The sequence below is a fragment of the Trichosurus vulpecula genome, chromosome 1 (genome assembly GCF_011100635.1).
Source record: "Trichosurus vulpecula isolate mTriVul1 chromosome 1, mTriVul1.pri, whole genome shotgun sequence".
In the NCBI taxonomy this organism is placed as follows: Eukaryota; Metazoa; Chordata; class Mammalia; order Diprotodontia; family Phalangeridae; genus Trichosurus; species Trichosurus vulpecula.
In genome coordinates this window covers 568,009,498-568,022,589 of record NC_050573.1, presented here as the reverse complement: position 1 = coordinate 568,022,589, position 13,092 = coordinate 568,009,498, and the positions used below count along the sequence as shown (strand labels likewise).

Below are 13,092 nucleotides of genomic sequence, written 5' to 3'. Positions count from 1 at the left end.
TGTACACATTTAAGCAGTTGATACAATAAAAGGTTACTACCTGGCTTTCCAAGCATGCCATTGACATTTTCAGTCCTGTATGCCTTGAAATGTGTAATACATAAAGGTTTATAATAATCCCCACCTCCTTACCCTACCCCACAAAGCTCAACTTAACCTTCACTAATACAGTGGTAAAGAAAGGGATGCCGCATTTCAAAGATTCTACCTTCTCTTTCTCTCTGTTCCTCAGGCCATGTGTTTATACTATGGGATCCCCAATAAACAACAGGGCCCTTTTTCCATGCCAGGAGCCACCAGTTGCCATGTCAACATGGCAGGCTACAGTCCGAGCAGCTGCATCTTTTGTTGTTTTAATGAGTGGGGAAAATTCTGCCAAGCCAACACAGCTTCAGGAAGGTACAGTACATGTGTTCTTTGCTTACTTATGTATTGCACTAATGCTTCACTCAGAAACCCAAAAAGGAATGTTTTTCTAAACTAAATACCTTATATTAGTCAAATTGGAAATCAATCCATTATTAAATAAGCTGTCAGAAAATGAAATGGGAGGCCCCTTGGATTACCAGTTAATATTTTACCTAAGTCGTTAGTTGTTTCTATCTCATGTGCTATGGAAAATAAGTTGGTGGTCTTGGTTTGATGTGGCAACCTCATATGGGCAGGTCCACATTGTAGGAACACCATTATAATAAGCTTATTGTTAAATGAGGTTACTAGAGAAATACATAGTCTTCTTTTACATTTGGAGGTGAATCAGCTCTTTCCTATGACTTAAGGAATAAAGGAATGAATGAATGAAAAAGCATTTATTAAGTGTGTACTATGTGCCAGGCACTATTCTTAGTGCTGGGAATACAAATACAATAGTCCCTGCCCCTGAGGAGCTTGTATTCTAATAATGGGAGAGAATATATATGTGGGAATGGTAGCCACCGAACAGAATATCTGGGGATATTTTTATTCCCTCTGTCTCTGGGGATACAGAGTTTGTGAGTTCACAGAATCATAGAGCTGAAACTGGAAGAGACCTCAGAGGGCATCTGGCCTAACCCTCTTAATTTACAGATGAGGAAACTGAGGCCCAGGAAGATTAAGTGATTTGCCCAAGGTCACAAAGATAATAAGTATCAAAGGTAAAATCTGAATTCACTGACTCCAGAGCCAGTATTTTTTTTTCTTTTAAATTTTGTTTTTTTTAATTGTGAATTTAGCAATAATCCACAAATAAACATTTCAACATATGAAGAAAAAGAATGAAAATTGAATAAAAAACATGAATTGGGGAATGGTTCAACAAATCATGGTATTGAATGAAATGGAACATTATCATGCTGTAAGAAACAATGGAAGAAGTGGTTTCAGGAACATCTGGGAAGACACGAACTGAAGCAGAGTGAAGTGACAAGAGCTACAAGAACCATTTACGAAATAACCGCATAATGTAATAACAATTTAGATTTGAAGATCTTTCCCACCCATTCATAGGCCATGTGACCTGCTTACATCACAGGAAGCCTAAGTCACATGTGGTGGGAGGAGCTAGCTGAGAGGAAAAGGAAATGCTGAGAGAGCAGTTAGAGCTGAGGGAAAGAGCAGACGTGTGGTGGCTGTGAGTGAATTTGTTGGTGGCAAGGCCCCAGCAGGGGGGTGGGTAGTTTGGGGATGGCGAGGCTCCATGCTGTGATATTGTGTTTTAAGTTCCTTGTTGTTATGATAAAGTGGGCTTACTAGTTGTGGGAGTTGGTTGCTTAGTTATGGGATCTGGTCCTCCGGTGTCTGAATAAACGTTTTACTTCTTCTAAGTCTCTCATATTTTGCGATACAGAATTACATAGGCATATTCACAATTATCATCGATGCTGTGTTTGTTGCCTTGCTGTTACACGTGGTAAAGAAAAACAGCTTTGAAAGGCTTAAGAATTTGAGACTTTCTGATCAAAAACAGCTTTGAAAAGCTTAAGAATTTGAGATCTTTGGATCAATTCAGTGACCAGCCATAGTTCCTGAGCACTGGTGAGGAGGCATACTACCAGCCTCCTATAGTGATAGACTCAGGATACAGAATAAGGCATATGTTTTCAGACAGGGGCAATATGTGCATTTGTTTTGTTTGAGTATGCATGTTTTATATGAGTTTTTAATGTTTCTTATATTTTCCAGTTTTGCAAAGGGTGAGAGACAGAGCTGGGCTGATAACAGAGTAGCCAAAAGAAAGAAAAGAAAATGAACAGAGGACTATAGAAGCATTTTTTAAATGCACAGAAAAGAACAGGAAGAAGTCCAGAAGGAACCACAGACAAGCAGAATTTATTATGTTATATAATTTATTATAATTGAACCTATATTATAATTATAATAAAATATGATTGGATTATACTTTTAAAAAAACTATACATAACAGAGAGTTGCTATTTCATGTACAGTCCTCCTTTTCTGTTCCACAGTGTATATCAAAGTACTCATCTTATTTGGTATTTATTTCAGAAAAAAAATTGAGAGCAATTTTAAAAATTTCGAACTTAACATCAAAAAAGGGAAAATTAACATTTCTATATACAAAGTAGAACAGAAAAAAGTGAATTTTACATGTGAAACTACAAACTCTATTGTTTTCTTTTGGATTTTAAGGAAATAAACAAAAAATATATTCCACATGTTACTTTTAAAGCTATCTTGCTTATCTGTTTTCCTCTGAATTTCCTTTTCTTGTCTTTTGTGCATTTAAAAAAAATCTTCTATGGGCCTCTTTTCTTTTTCAATATAACCTTCTTGCTAACTCTCCAATCCTTCCATCGAATGGGGAGAAACACAAAGTAGAGTACTTATAACAAACAGATAGTCAAAGCAAATTTACACATTTGCCATGTCCAAAAGCTTGTATCTCATTCTGTACTTTGAGTTCTTACTCCTTTGTCAGGAAATGGCACGCTTTGTCACTGATCCTCTGGTTGTTGTTCATTCATTTTTCAGTTGTATCTGACTCTTCATGATCACATCTGAGGTTTTCTTGGCAGAGATACTGGAGCGGTTTGCCATTTCCTTTTCCATCTCATTTTATAGATGAGGAACTGAGGCAAACAGGGTTAAGTGATTTGCCTAGGGTCACACAGCTAGTAAATATCTGAGGCCAGATTTGAACTCAGGAAGATGAGTCTTCCTGACTTCAGGTCTGGCACTCTGTCTACTGTGCCACTTAGTTTGCCCCCAACAGTCATATCCATTAGAGTTCTGAAACCTTTTGAAATTTTTTTTTCAAACAATGTTTTCTTTCCTGGTTCTGTTCACTTAAATCCCTGTCAGTTTATACGGATCTTTTCAGATTACTCAGAAACAATATCTTTTGTAAAGTGAGGGTAATAATATTACATTATACTAATATACTATAATTTGTTTATCCATTCCCAAATTAATGGGCACTCTTGAGAAACTTATTCTTTCTTTTAATTGAGTTGTTTAAGGGAATGAGTGTATAAGCAAAAAGGATTGGGTGGAAGGAACTGATATCTCATGAACTTTAATTTTCTTAACTGGACCAAGGAGAGTTGAACACACACACACACACACACACACACACACACACACGAGCTAAGTGCAGAAATATCCGAATTAATTCGCAAATAAGTGGGGGACTGGAAGGGGAGAAGAGAAGATATTGAGAGGGAGGATAGAGTCGATAATGTAAGAGATTCAAGAAAAACCAATTTCTTAGGATGTCTTTACGAATAGAAAATGAATAGAAATAAAATATAAAAACCAATGGTTGTGCTCTAGAGAGAAGGCATATGGTTTCAATTATACAATTAAGCTTTAACAGCTTAAAACTGCACTAAGACTTTCGGGGCACCCTACATGTTGCTATTAATGTTGATCACATTCCTTCCCTTTCACCACCTTCTGTTGTAAATAAGGGATAAGGGCGGGGACAAAGGAGAATGTATGAGAGACTATAATGGTGTAAAATACAATTAACAACTGTAACTATGAATATGAATGGGATTAATCCACCTATAAAACAGTATATTGTAACAAAATGGATTTGAAAACAATCCAACAGTATGATGTTTACAAAAAAACCGCTTGAAACATATTTACACAAAATTAAAATGACAGATGGGAACAAAATTTCTCCTGCCTCAGTTGAACTTAAAGAAGCCAGAGTAGAAATCATGATTTCAGAAAAGGTGACCGTAAAAATAGATATAGCCAAAATAGAAAAGCAGGGAATCTACATTATGCCCAGAAGCACTATGGACTAACCCAAATGGCAAAAGAGGTCAAAAAAGCCAATGAGGAGAATGCCTTAAAAAGTAGAACTGGCGAAATGCAAAAGGAGGTCCAAAAGCTCACTGAAAAAAAATAATTCCTTAAAAAATTAAAAGATTTGTAGCCTCTTCTGAATGAATACCCCAGAGAATAAGCATAATTTTTTTATGTTGAATTCCATACTTTATTATTTAATATTTTTTAGTTTTCAGCATTGATTTTCACAAGAGTTTGAATTACAAATTTTCTCCCCATTTCTACCCTTCCCCCCACTCCAAGATGGCATATATTCTGATTGCCCCATTGCCCAGTCAGCCCTCCCTTCTGTCACCCCACTCTCCCTCCCCCCATCCCTTTTTCTCTTTCTTTCTTGTAGGGCAAGATAGATGCCTGTATATCTTATTTCCCAGTTGCATGCAAAAAAACCTTTTTTTTTTTTTTGAGATCTGCTTTTAAAACTGAGTTCCAAATTCTCTCCCTTCTTCCCTCTATACCCACTCTCCCTAAGAAGGCAAGCAATTCAATATAGGCCACACCTGTATCATTACACAAAATACTCCCATAAGTAGTCATGTTGTGAAAGACTAACTATATTCAAAAGTGTTTACTTTTGATTACTTCTTCCCCCATCTGCCCTCCCTTCTATCGTCTCCCCTTTCTCATCCCCTTTCCCCTACTTTCATGTGGGGTAAGATACTCAATTGAGTGTGTATGTTATTCCCTCCTCAAGTCACATTCGATGAGAGCAAGATTCCCTCATTCCCCCTCACCTGCCGCCTCTCCCTTCCAATGAACTGCTTTTTCTTGCCACTTTTACGTGAGATAATTTACCCCATTCTATCTCTCCCTTTCTCCCTCTCTCAATATAGTCCTCTCTCATCCCTTAATTTGATTTTACTTTTTTAGATATCATCCCTTCATATACAACTCACCCTGTGCCCTCTGTCTACATATATGTATATTGCCTTCAACTTCCTTAATACTGAGAAAGGTCTCATGAATTACACACATCATCTTTCCATGTGGGAATGTAAGCAAAACAGTTCCACTTTAGTAAGTCCCTTATGATTTCTCTTTCTTGTTTACCTTTTCATGTTTCTCTTGATTCTTGTGTTTGACAGTCAGATTTTCTATTCAGCTCTGGTCTTTTCACTGAGAAAGCTTGAAAGTCCTCTATTTTATTGAAAGTCCATATTTTGACTTGGAGCATGATACTCAGTTTTGCTGGGTAGGTGATTTTTTGGTTTTAATCCTAACTCCTTTGACCTCTGGAATATCATATTCCAAGCCCTTTGATCCCTTAATGTAGAAGCTACTAGATCTTGTGTTATCCTGATTGTGTTTCCACAGTACTCAAATTGTTTCTTTCTGGCTGCTTGCAGTATTTTCTCCTTGATCTGGGAGTTCCAGAATTTGGCTACAATATTCCTAGGAGTTTTCTTTTTCAGATCTTTTTGAGGAGGCGATTGGTGGATTCTTTCAATTTCTATTTTACCCTCTTGCTCTAGAATATCAGGGCATTTCTCCTTGATAATTTCTTGAAAGATGATATCTAGGCTCTTTTTTCGATCAGGTAGTCCAATAATTTTTAAATGATCTCTCCTGGATCTATTTTCCAGGTCAGTGGTTTTTCCAATGAGATATTTCACATTGTCTTCCATTTTTTCATTCCTTTGGTTCTGTTTTTATAATATTTTGATTTCTCATAAAGTCACTAGCTTCCATTTGCTCCAGTCTAATTTTTAAGGTAGTATTTTCTTCAGTGGTCTTTTGGATCTCCTTTTCCATTTGGCTAATTCTGCCTTTTAAGGCTTTCTTCTTCTCATTGGCTTTTTGGAGCTCTTTTGCCATTTGAGTTAGTCTTTTTTTAAGGTGTTATTCAGTATTTTTTTGTGTCTCCTTTAGCAAGTCATTGACTTGTTTTTCAGGATTTTCTTGCATCACTCTCATTTATCTTCCCAACTTTTCCTCTACTTCTCTTACTTGGTTTTCCAAATCCTTTTTGAGCTCTTCCATGGCCTGAGACCAATTCATATTTTTCTTGGAGGCTTTTGATGTAGGCTCTTTGACCTTGTGGACTTCTTCTGGCTGTATGTTTTGATATTCTTTGTCACCAAAAAAAGATTCCTGAGTTTGAGTGTGAGACTATTTTCGCTGCCTGGCCATGTTCCCAGCCAACTACTTGACCCTTGAGCTTTTTGTCAGCATATGACTGCTTGTAGAGTAAAGAGTACTTTGTTACAAGCTTGAGGGGATGTGCTGTTGTTTTCAGAGCTACTTCTACATGACAAGCTCTGCCACAGCAGCGCTCCTCCTCCCCCAAGAACCACAAACCCGGACCGCGACCCAGATCTAAGCAAGCTCTGCACTCCTGCTCTGATCCACCACTTAATTCCTCCCACAGGGTGGGCCTGGAGCTGGAAGCAACCACAGCTGGAGCTTTGGAAGCAGCCCCAGAGCTGCACCATTTCCGTGCCCCCAGGGCTAGGGCCAACCGCAGACTCCTTTCCCTCTAATGCAGCAGTTTTTCCACTAACCTTCTCTGTTGTCTTTGGTGTTTGTGGGTTGAGAAGTCTGGTGACTGCCACAGTTCAATGATTCAGGGCCCTACCACCTGTTCTGCCCTGCTCCAGGTCTGGCTGGTCCTGTCGCAGCCCATGCTGGGCTGTGCTCTGCTCTGCTCCCAGCTCCGTGCAATAGACCCTTCCCAGTGACCATCCAGGCTTTCCCAGGCTGGAGCCCTTCTTCCTTCAGCTATTTCATGGATTCAGCAGCTCTAGAATTTCTTCAGAGCCATTTTTTACAGGTGTTTGGCGGGACCTTGGGGAGAGCTTAAGCAAGGCCCTGCTTTCCAGCCATCATCTTGGCTCTGCCACCCGTAGAATATACATATTAGCATCATGTGACACTTAAAACAGTAGACTATGGATTAAAGAGAAGTTGAAAATGTTAAAAAGTAGAAATTCTAAGGACATCCTTTATAGACCATAATGTAATAATAATGATGATGATCAAAGTGGGGAGTACAAGCAAAAGACACAAACCTAAATGAAGACTTAATAATAAAATCTCAAGTAACAAAGGACAAATCATAGAAACCACTAACAATTGTGAGAAATGCAATGGTAATCGTAAGACACAATACAGTTAACATAGTCCTTAGAGAAAAAATATTGTTCCCCTAAAAACTTATATTAACTAATAGGAAAGGAGAATTAATAAACTGAATATTCACTTTAAAATTAAAGAAGTCAACAAATCAAGGTAATCACGAAAAGAGAAATTTTGAATATTAGAGGAGAGAAAATAAAAAGCACATAGAGTGATAAAAATATAGAAAGATAAACTTAGTAGCTTATTTTTTTAAAAAAAAAGCTTAAAAAACTGATAACCCTTTAGTCAACCTGATTTTTAAAATGATACAAAATCAAGGTAGTATAAAAAATGAAGAAGGCAAAATCGTAACAAAGTCAAAAGAATCGTGAAAATGTACTATATGTTGTATAGCATATAATATACAGGGCACCTAGGAGACATAGGACTTAGAATCAGGATGACTCTTCTTCATGAACTCAAATCTAGCCTCAAACTCTTCCTAGATGTGTGACCCTGGGCAAGTCACTTAACTCCACCTCAGTTCCTCATCTGTAAAATAAGCTGGAGAAGGAAATGGCAAACCATTCCATTATCTTTGCCAAGGAAACCCCCAAATGGTGTCATGAAGAGTCAGACAAGACTAACACAACTCAACAGCAAAAATAACAAGGTATTATTATGTGCTAGCCAGGCTGAGAATGCAAAAGAAACAGATTATCTACAAAAATGAATAATCTGCTTTCATTTATTTCACCACTAGGCATCTGCTCAACAGAGGTGAAGACAGAAAATCAGGCCCTATTTACACCAAAAGCTATTTATAACAGCACTTTTAGCAGAGACCAAGCTCTAGAAACAAAGTGTTCCCATCATTTGGGAATTTGCTAAACAAGTACATGCATGTAACTTAATATTATAATGCCATAAGAAATGAGGAATAAATGAATATACAAGGAAGCACAGGAAGACTTGTAAGAACTGATGCAAAGTGAAGCAAGAAAACAATATACATAATTACAATCACAAATACTGGAAACTGAATTGCCTTAAAATGATAAAGAACAATATTTGCCCCATAAGGAGTTGTAAGACTAGCTTCTTTGCAGAGCTGGAAGACTATGGGTGTAGAATACTGCATATGATTTTAGACTTTTGACACGATTGTTTTGTGGATCTTTTTTCTTCCACTTCTTATATTCTTTATTTTCAAATAATGTTAGGGGAGAAAGATACAGTGGCAAGTGTAGGTGATCTAAAAATAAATGATATAAAATTTATCATTAAAACTTAATTATATGAAAATATAATTCAGATTATGTCTGTGTCTTGTAAAGGCCCGTAGCTGCCACACTTTCTTCCTCACTGTCATCTGGAAGGGACCTGAGGGTGAACATTTAGTCTGCTCCATCATTTTGTAGATTAGGAGCCTGAAGTTTTGAGAGAGTGAGTGACTGAGCCATTGTGACACAAGCAGTAAGCGGTGGTACCAGGATTTAAGTCCAGGCTCCAAGTCCAGATTCGGTGCTTTTTGCACCACACTATCCTGTTCATTTGTGGCTCTGGCCTTTGAATTGGAGAATTTTTGTATTGTAAATTCACAGCAGCTGTTGGTACATGCATTTTAATTCATTACGTTTTAGTAATCAGCGCTGCAGCCCTCCATAATTATGTTTCATGACAATAATGATGTCACTTTTTTTATTCCTTTAGTTTCTATAGGGTTTTATAATTTACAAAATGTTTTCTTCACACCAACCCTGTGTGAGATAGGTAGTGTAAATACTATTATCCTCCTTCTACAGGTGAGGAAACAGGCTCTGAGAGGTTAACTGACTTGTCTGCAGTCTCACTGTCAAGTAGTTCTGTCAGGGTTCAAATACGAGGTATTGTGAACTACACCAGGGTGGATGGGGTATTTGGGAGGGCCACCACCTCTGGGGTGAGAGCTCGCTGAGCCCTTTTGGGGCCACTCATCCACCTTTGGTGTCTCCCTAGCACTTAACTTTTATCTGTGGTTCCAAGAAGCCGTAGCTCGTGCGCACCCTGGTAAGCTGCTTAGGCAGACAGGCTGAACCAGGTTGAGGGTAACCGAAGGACCTCGAACCTGTTGGTGATGTTAGGCGGGTTGTCTACCCCAAGTTTGTGCTGAATAGGCAGATGAGAACAGTTTATTCTAGTGGCCAGGTAGGTGGCTGAAGCACATGCTGTGGAGTGCTTACAGCTTAGTCAGACATTGAAGACCCCAAGGTCATCCACTGCATTCTAGGCCTTCACTGGGCCTGACTTTTGTCTTGACGCTGGACTTCCGTGACTCTGGAAGAGAGAGTTAGGCAGATGACTTTGTGCAACTCTGCCTCACTTTTAAATCCAATGTACCCATGAGAGGTCATTGGTCCTCTTTGAAAACGAAGGACAAACAGTAATTCTGAACATGAGGCTTTTTAGAACTTTCTAAGTTCTTGTCACCATACTATACCACTGGTCTTTTTTTGATATTTATGAGATCGTTAGACTCCATACTTCGCAAATAAGAGAACAAAAAATCCTGCAAATTCTATAATAAATTAATTTAGCTGGAAAGAAAAGGCAAATCTCATGAAATTGCTGATTTTCAATGCTGCTTTTCCTACTCATTTCTTTGTCTCAGTTTAATGGCACATATGAACAATTCCTCGTTGATCTAGTTATAATCAATTCTCTACATTGAAAATCATACACAATCACTGCTTTCTGTGATGATCCCTGTTCAAGCAAAAGTCAGTCTATATGCCTTAAGTACTTGATTATCAGGTATCGGAATCGTAGGTATCCTGTAAAAAAAAAAGGGGGGGAAGGATAAGCAGAGCTCAGAGTTATTTACATTGATTTTTGCTCTTTAATACTCCCCATATTAGTATTAACTACTATTCATTCTACTCTCCCCACCTCTCTGCTCCTCAAACATACCAACTTCCAGAGATAAAAACTCATTTATCCAACTGAACAAAATGTTGAGATCAGTGTGTGTATATAACGCCCTTTCTTCGCTGGATTCCAATGACTCTTTTTTCACTTATCTGAATACTGTAGATGTGATTATAGAAGTACTTAAAAAGTACAAAATAGAACTTCACTGTAACAAAATAATTTATAAGGCACAAGGAATTTATTATATGTTACCTATATAATCCAAATATATGTTTTAAACTAGGATGCTTCCTCAGAAGGATACAAGGGGCTAGAGGAAATCACTCTATGTTTCTTCAACTTCTCTAATAATAACACCAATCTACTTACTGCTTTTTACTAGTGAAGTTTGATTGAAACCAATGTCAAGGGTACTCTTGAAGGGGAAAAGAAGTTAGAAGAGAGCAATATTCAGCCCGAAGTGGGTATGTATAGAAGTGGGAAAGCTAATTCCACCTACATTTTCTTAGTTGAGTAGCGGTTCTTACCCCAGGTCTATGATCTTGTTTCTTTAATATTTTGACAACCATATTTCAATATAATTCATTTCCTTTATAATTGTATATGTTTATTTCATGAGCTTAAAAACATTCTTAGAAGGGATCCATAGACTTTTAACAGACTGCCAAAGTGGTCCATGACACACAAAAAGTGAAGAACTCCTCTGTCTTTATCACTGGTAAAGTTGGTTGAAGTGATTGTCTCACAATGTCCTGAGACCTGATTTGTTTTCATACCCTGCTGGCAGATCTGATATACCTCCCCACCCACTGACTCCCTAAGTCAGTCACTGTACATCCACATGGTCCTATACTAGTATAAGCACCCCTTTTTGTCCTTTCCCCCCTGCAAACACACAAACACACACACACACACACACACACACAGAGCCTGTGGTGAATTGCCCTGGTTTGTCATATATTGTGATAGTTCCAAAGTTAAGATGTATTGAGTCCCAAAGAACAAAGTACACTCTGCTAGAATTTAGTGAGGATTTTCTTGTATTTACACCACCTTTGGCTTGTGTGGTTTCACAGAGCTAACTTACAAGTGTCTTTCAAAATATGGGAAAATTGAGCTTGACAAGTATTACTTAACAGTCATTAAATATTCTGTGCCAAATACCGTTGTTCCTTCTGCATCCAGCAGCAGGTGTTCACCAGACGGACAACCAAGATAATAATGTTAGCTTTCTTGCCAGCCTTACCAAAATTTTCACAGGATGGGATAATGTCTGTGAATCTCTTTGCATTCCTTAGAGAAAAGCAATATGCAAATACAATATAATAGTATCATTTACATTTCCAAGGAACAAATTTTGTAGATAGATTGTCTATTTCCAAGGGACCTCTGCTTTCTTATGGAATATCCATTGTATGATGAGCCACCCAAGAAATGATATAAGAAGAAAACCCAACAACTCATAGTTTTCATTATAGTGACACATAAATGCACTTATTCCACTTGCCCACACTAGCATGCTACTAGTTTCCAGACTATAAAGGGGCAAAGCTTTGGGCAATAGGTTATTAGAACTAAATAGAATATACTAGCAGCATGGAAGAAAAGAAGAATACTGAATCTTGACTAAACCGAGGAACTAATTCCTGTCAATATTTTTAAAGATTAACATTTCAGCAATTTGATAGAATTGTGAAGACATGGCCAGTTTTCTGAGTGTGCAGTAGAACACTGGAAAAATTTACTCAATGTAATAGGTACCATACTTTTTCCCCATAGGGTTAAGTTCTGCCACTAGCTTCTTGTTTAAATCATTTATCTTCTTGCTTTGTCTGTATAGCTTTACTCATGCAGACTACAGTTGTGCTCTGCGCTGTACATAATCATTTTGGGGGAAATGATATCCATGGAAGAAGCATTTAAAATTGCTATTGATAGTGTCAGAAGTGACATCAGTGTTCAGAGTTCCTGGCAGCAACCAGATTGGAGCTTAGTCATCTATACTGTGCCTTTACCAGCACAATGAAGAATTGAAAAATGATTTCTGAATTGGTAGGGTAATTTTTTTTCTTCTTAGGGAATTGTAAACAATTTTAGCATCTTTTCCCAAAGACATTCAGTATATTTCCATCTTTTGGAAAAGGAAACAAAAAACTGCTAGCATTTTTGGTGGAAAGATCAAGAAATAGAATTATAGTACCTAATTTTAGCTCTTTTCCAAGTGGAGAAAAATGCATGTGAGAAAGGGAAAAAAAAGGTGTGAAATGGCTGGGTGTTCTTTCCATGGGGTTTTATTACATTTCTCTATGGTAAATAGGGATGTAGACATTACTTCACTCTAAGCAAAATGTTACATTTTGGCGTGCCCAGAGAGATCAGCTGTGTTCCAGGGAAGTTGTAGAAGTTCCAGGGGAAGGACAAAACATCAGGGTTGGGATCCTTGATGTGCAATTGGCAGCAAAGTCTTTCCCCTCCTGATCGTTTAAAACCAGCAACGCAAGTTAAGCTGCTTTCAGACTTTGGTCTTAGTAAAATTATCTAAATTCATATGTAACTGATAAATAGGAGATATTTAGAAGCATGTAGAAGTTTGATGGTTTTGTGACAACTAGTGGATATACAAAGTAAACACTGTTTCTTGAGCTAAGGAAATATTGTGATATGAAAATGGACAGACCTGTTTTCAAGAAGCAATGAGATCACAGCTTGTATGTGTGTGTGTATGTATATATATATATATGTATATGCATATATGTATGTGTATATACAAACCCACATGTGTGTATCTTGTCTCCTTTAGGTAAATGCTATATTTTATAATCT

The 13,092-nt window shown here is 37.6% G+C and overlaps 1 protein-coding gene across 1 annotated transcript in view; it reads left to right on the top strand.

Annotated features, from left to right (window-relative positions):
• Positions 1 to 13,092, top strand: part of LOC118834457 (aminopeptidase O (putative)) — a 542,097-nt gene that overhangs the window by 59,258 nt on the left and 469,747 nt on the right. The window contains exons 3-4 of the mRNA XM_036741906.1: positions 2,072 to 2,077; positions 11,653 to 11,682. Of these exons, the coding sequence (XP_036597801.1) occupies positions 2,072 to 2,077; positions 11,653 to 11,682 (36 nt within the window). The remainder of the gene's footprint in view (positions 1 to 2,071; positions 2,078 to 11,652; positions 11,683 to 13,092) is intronic.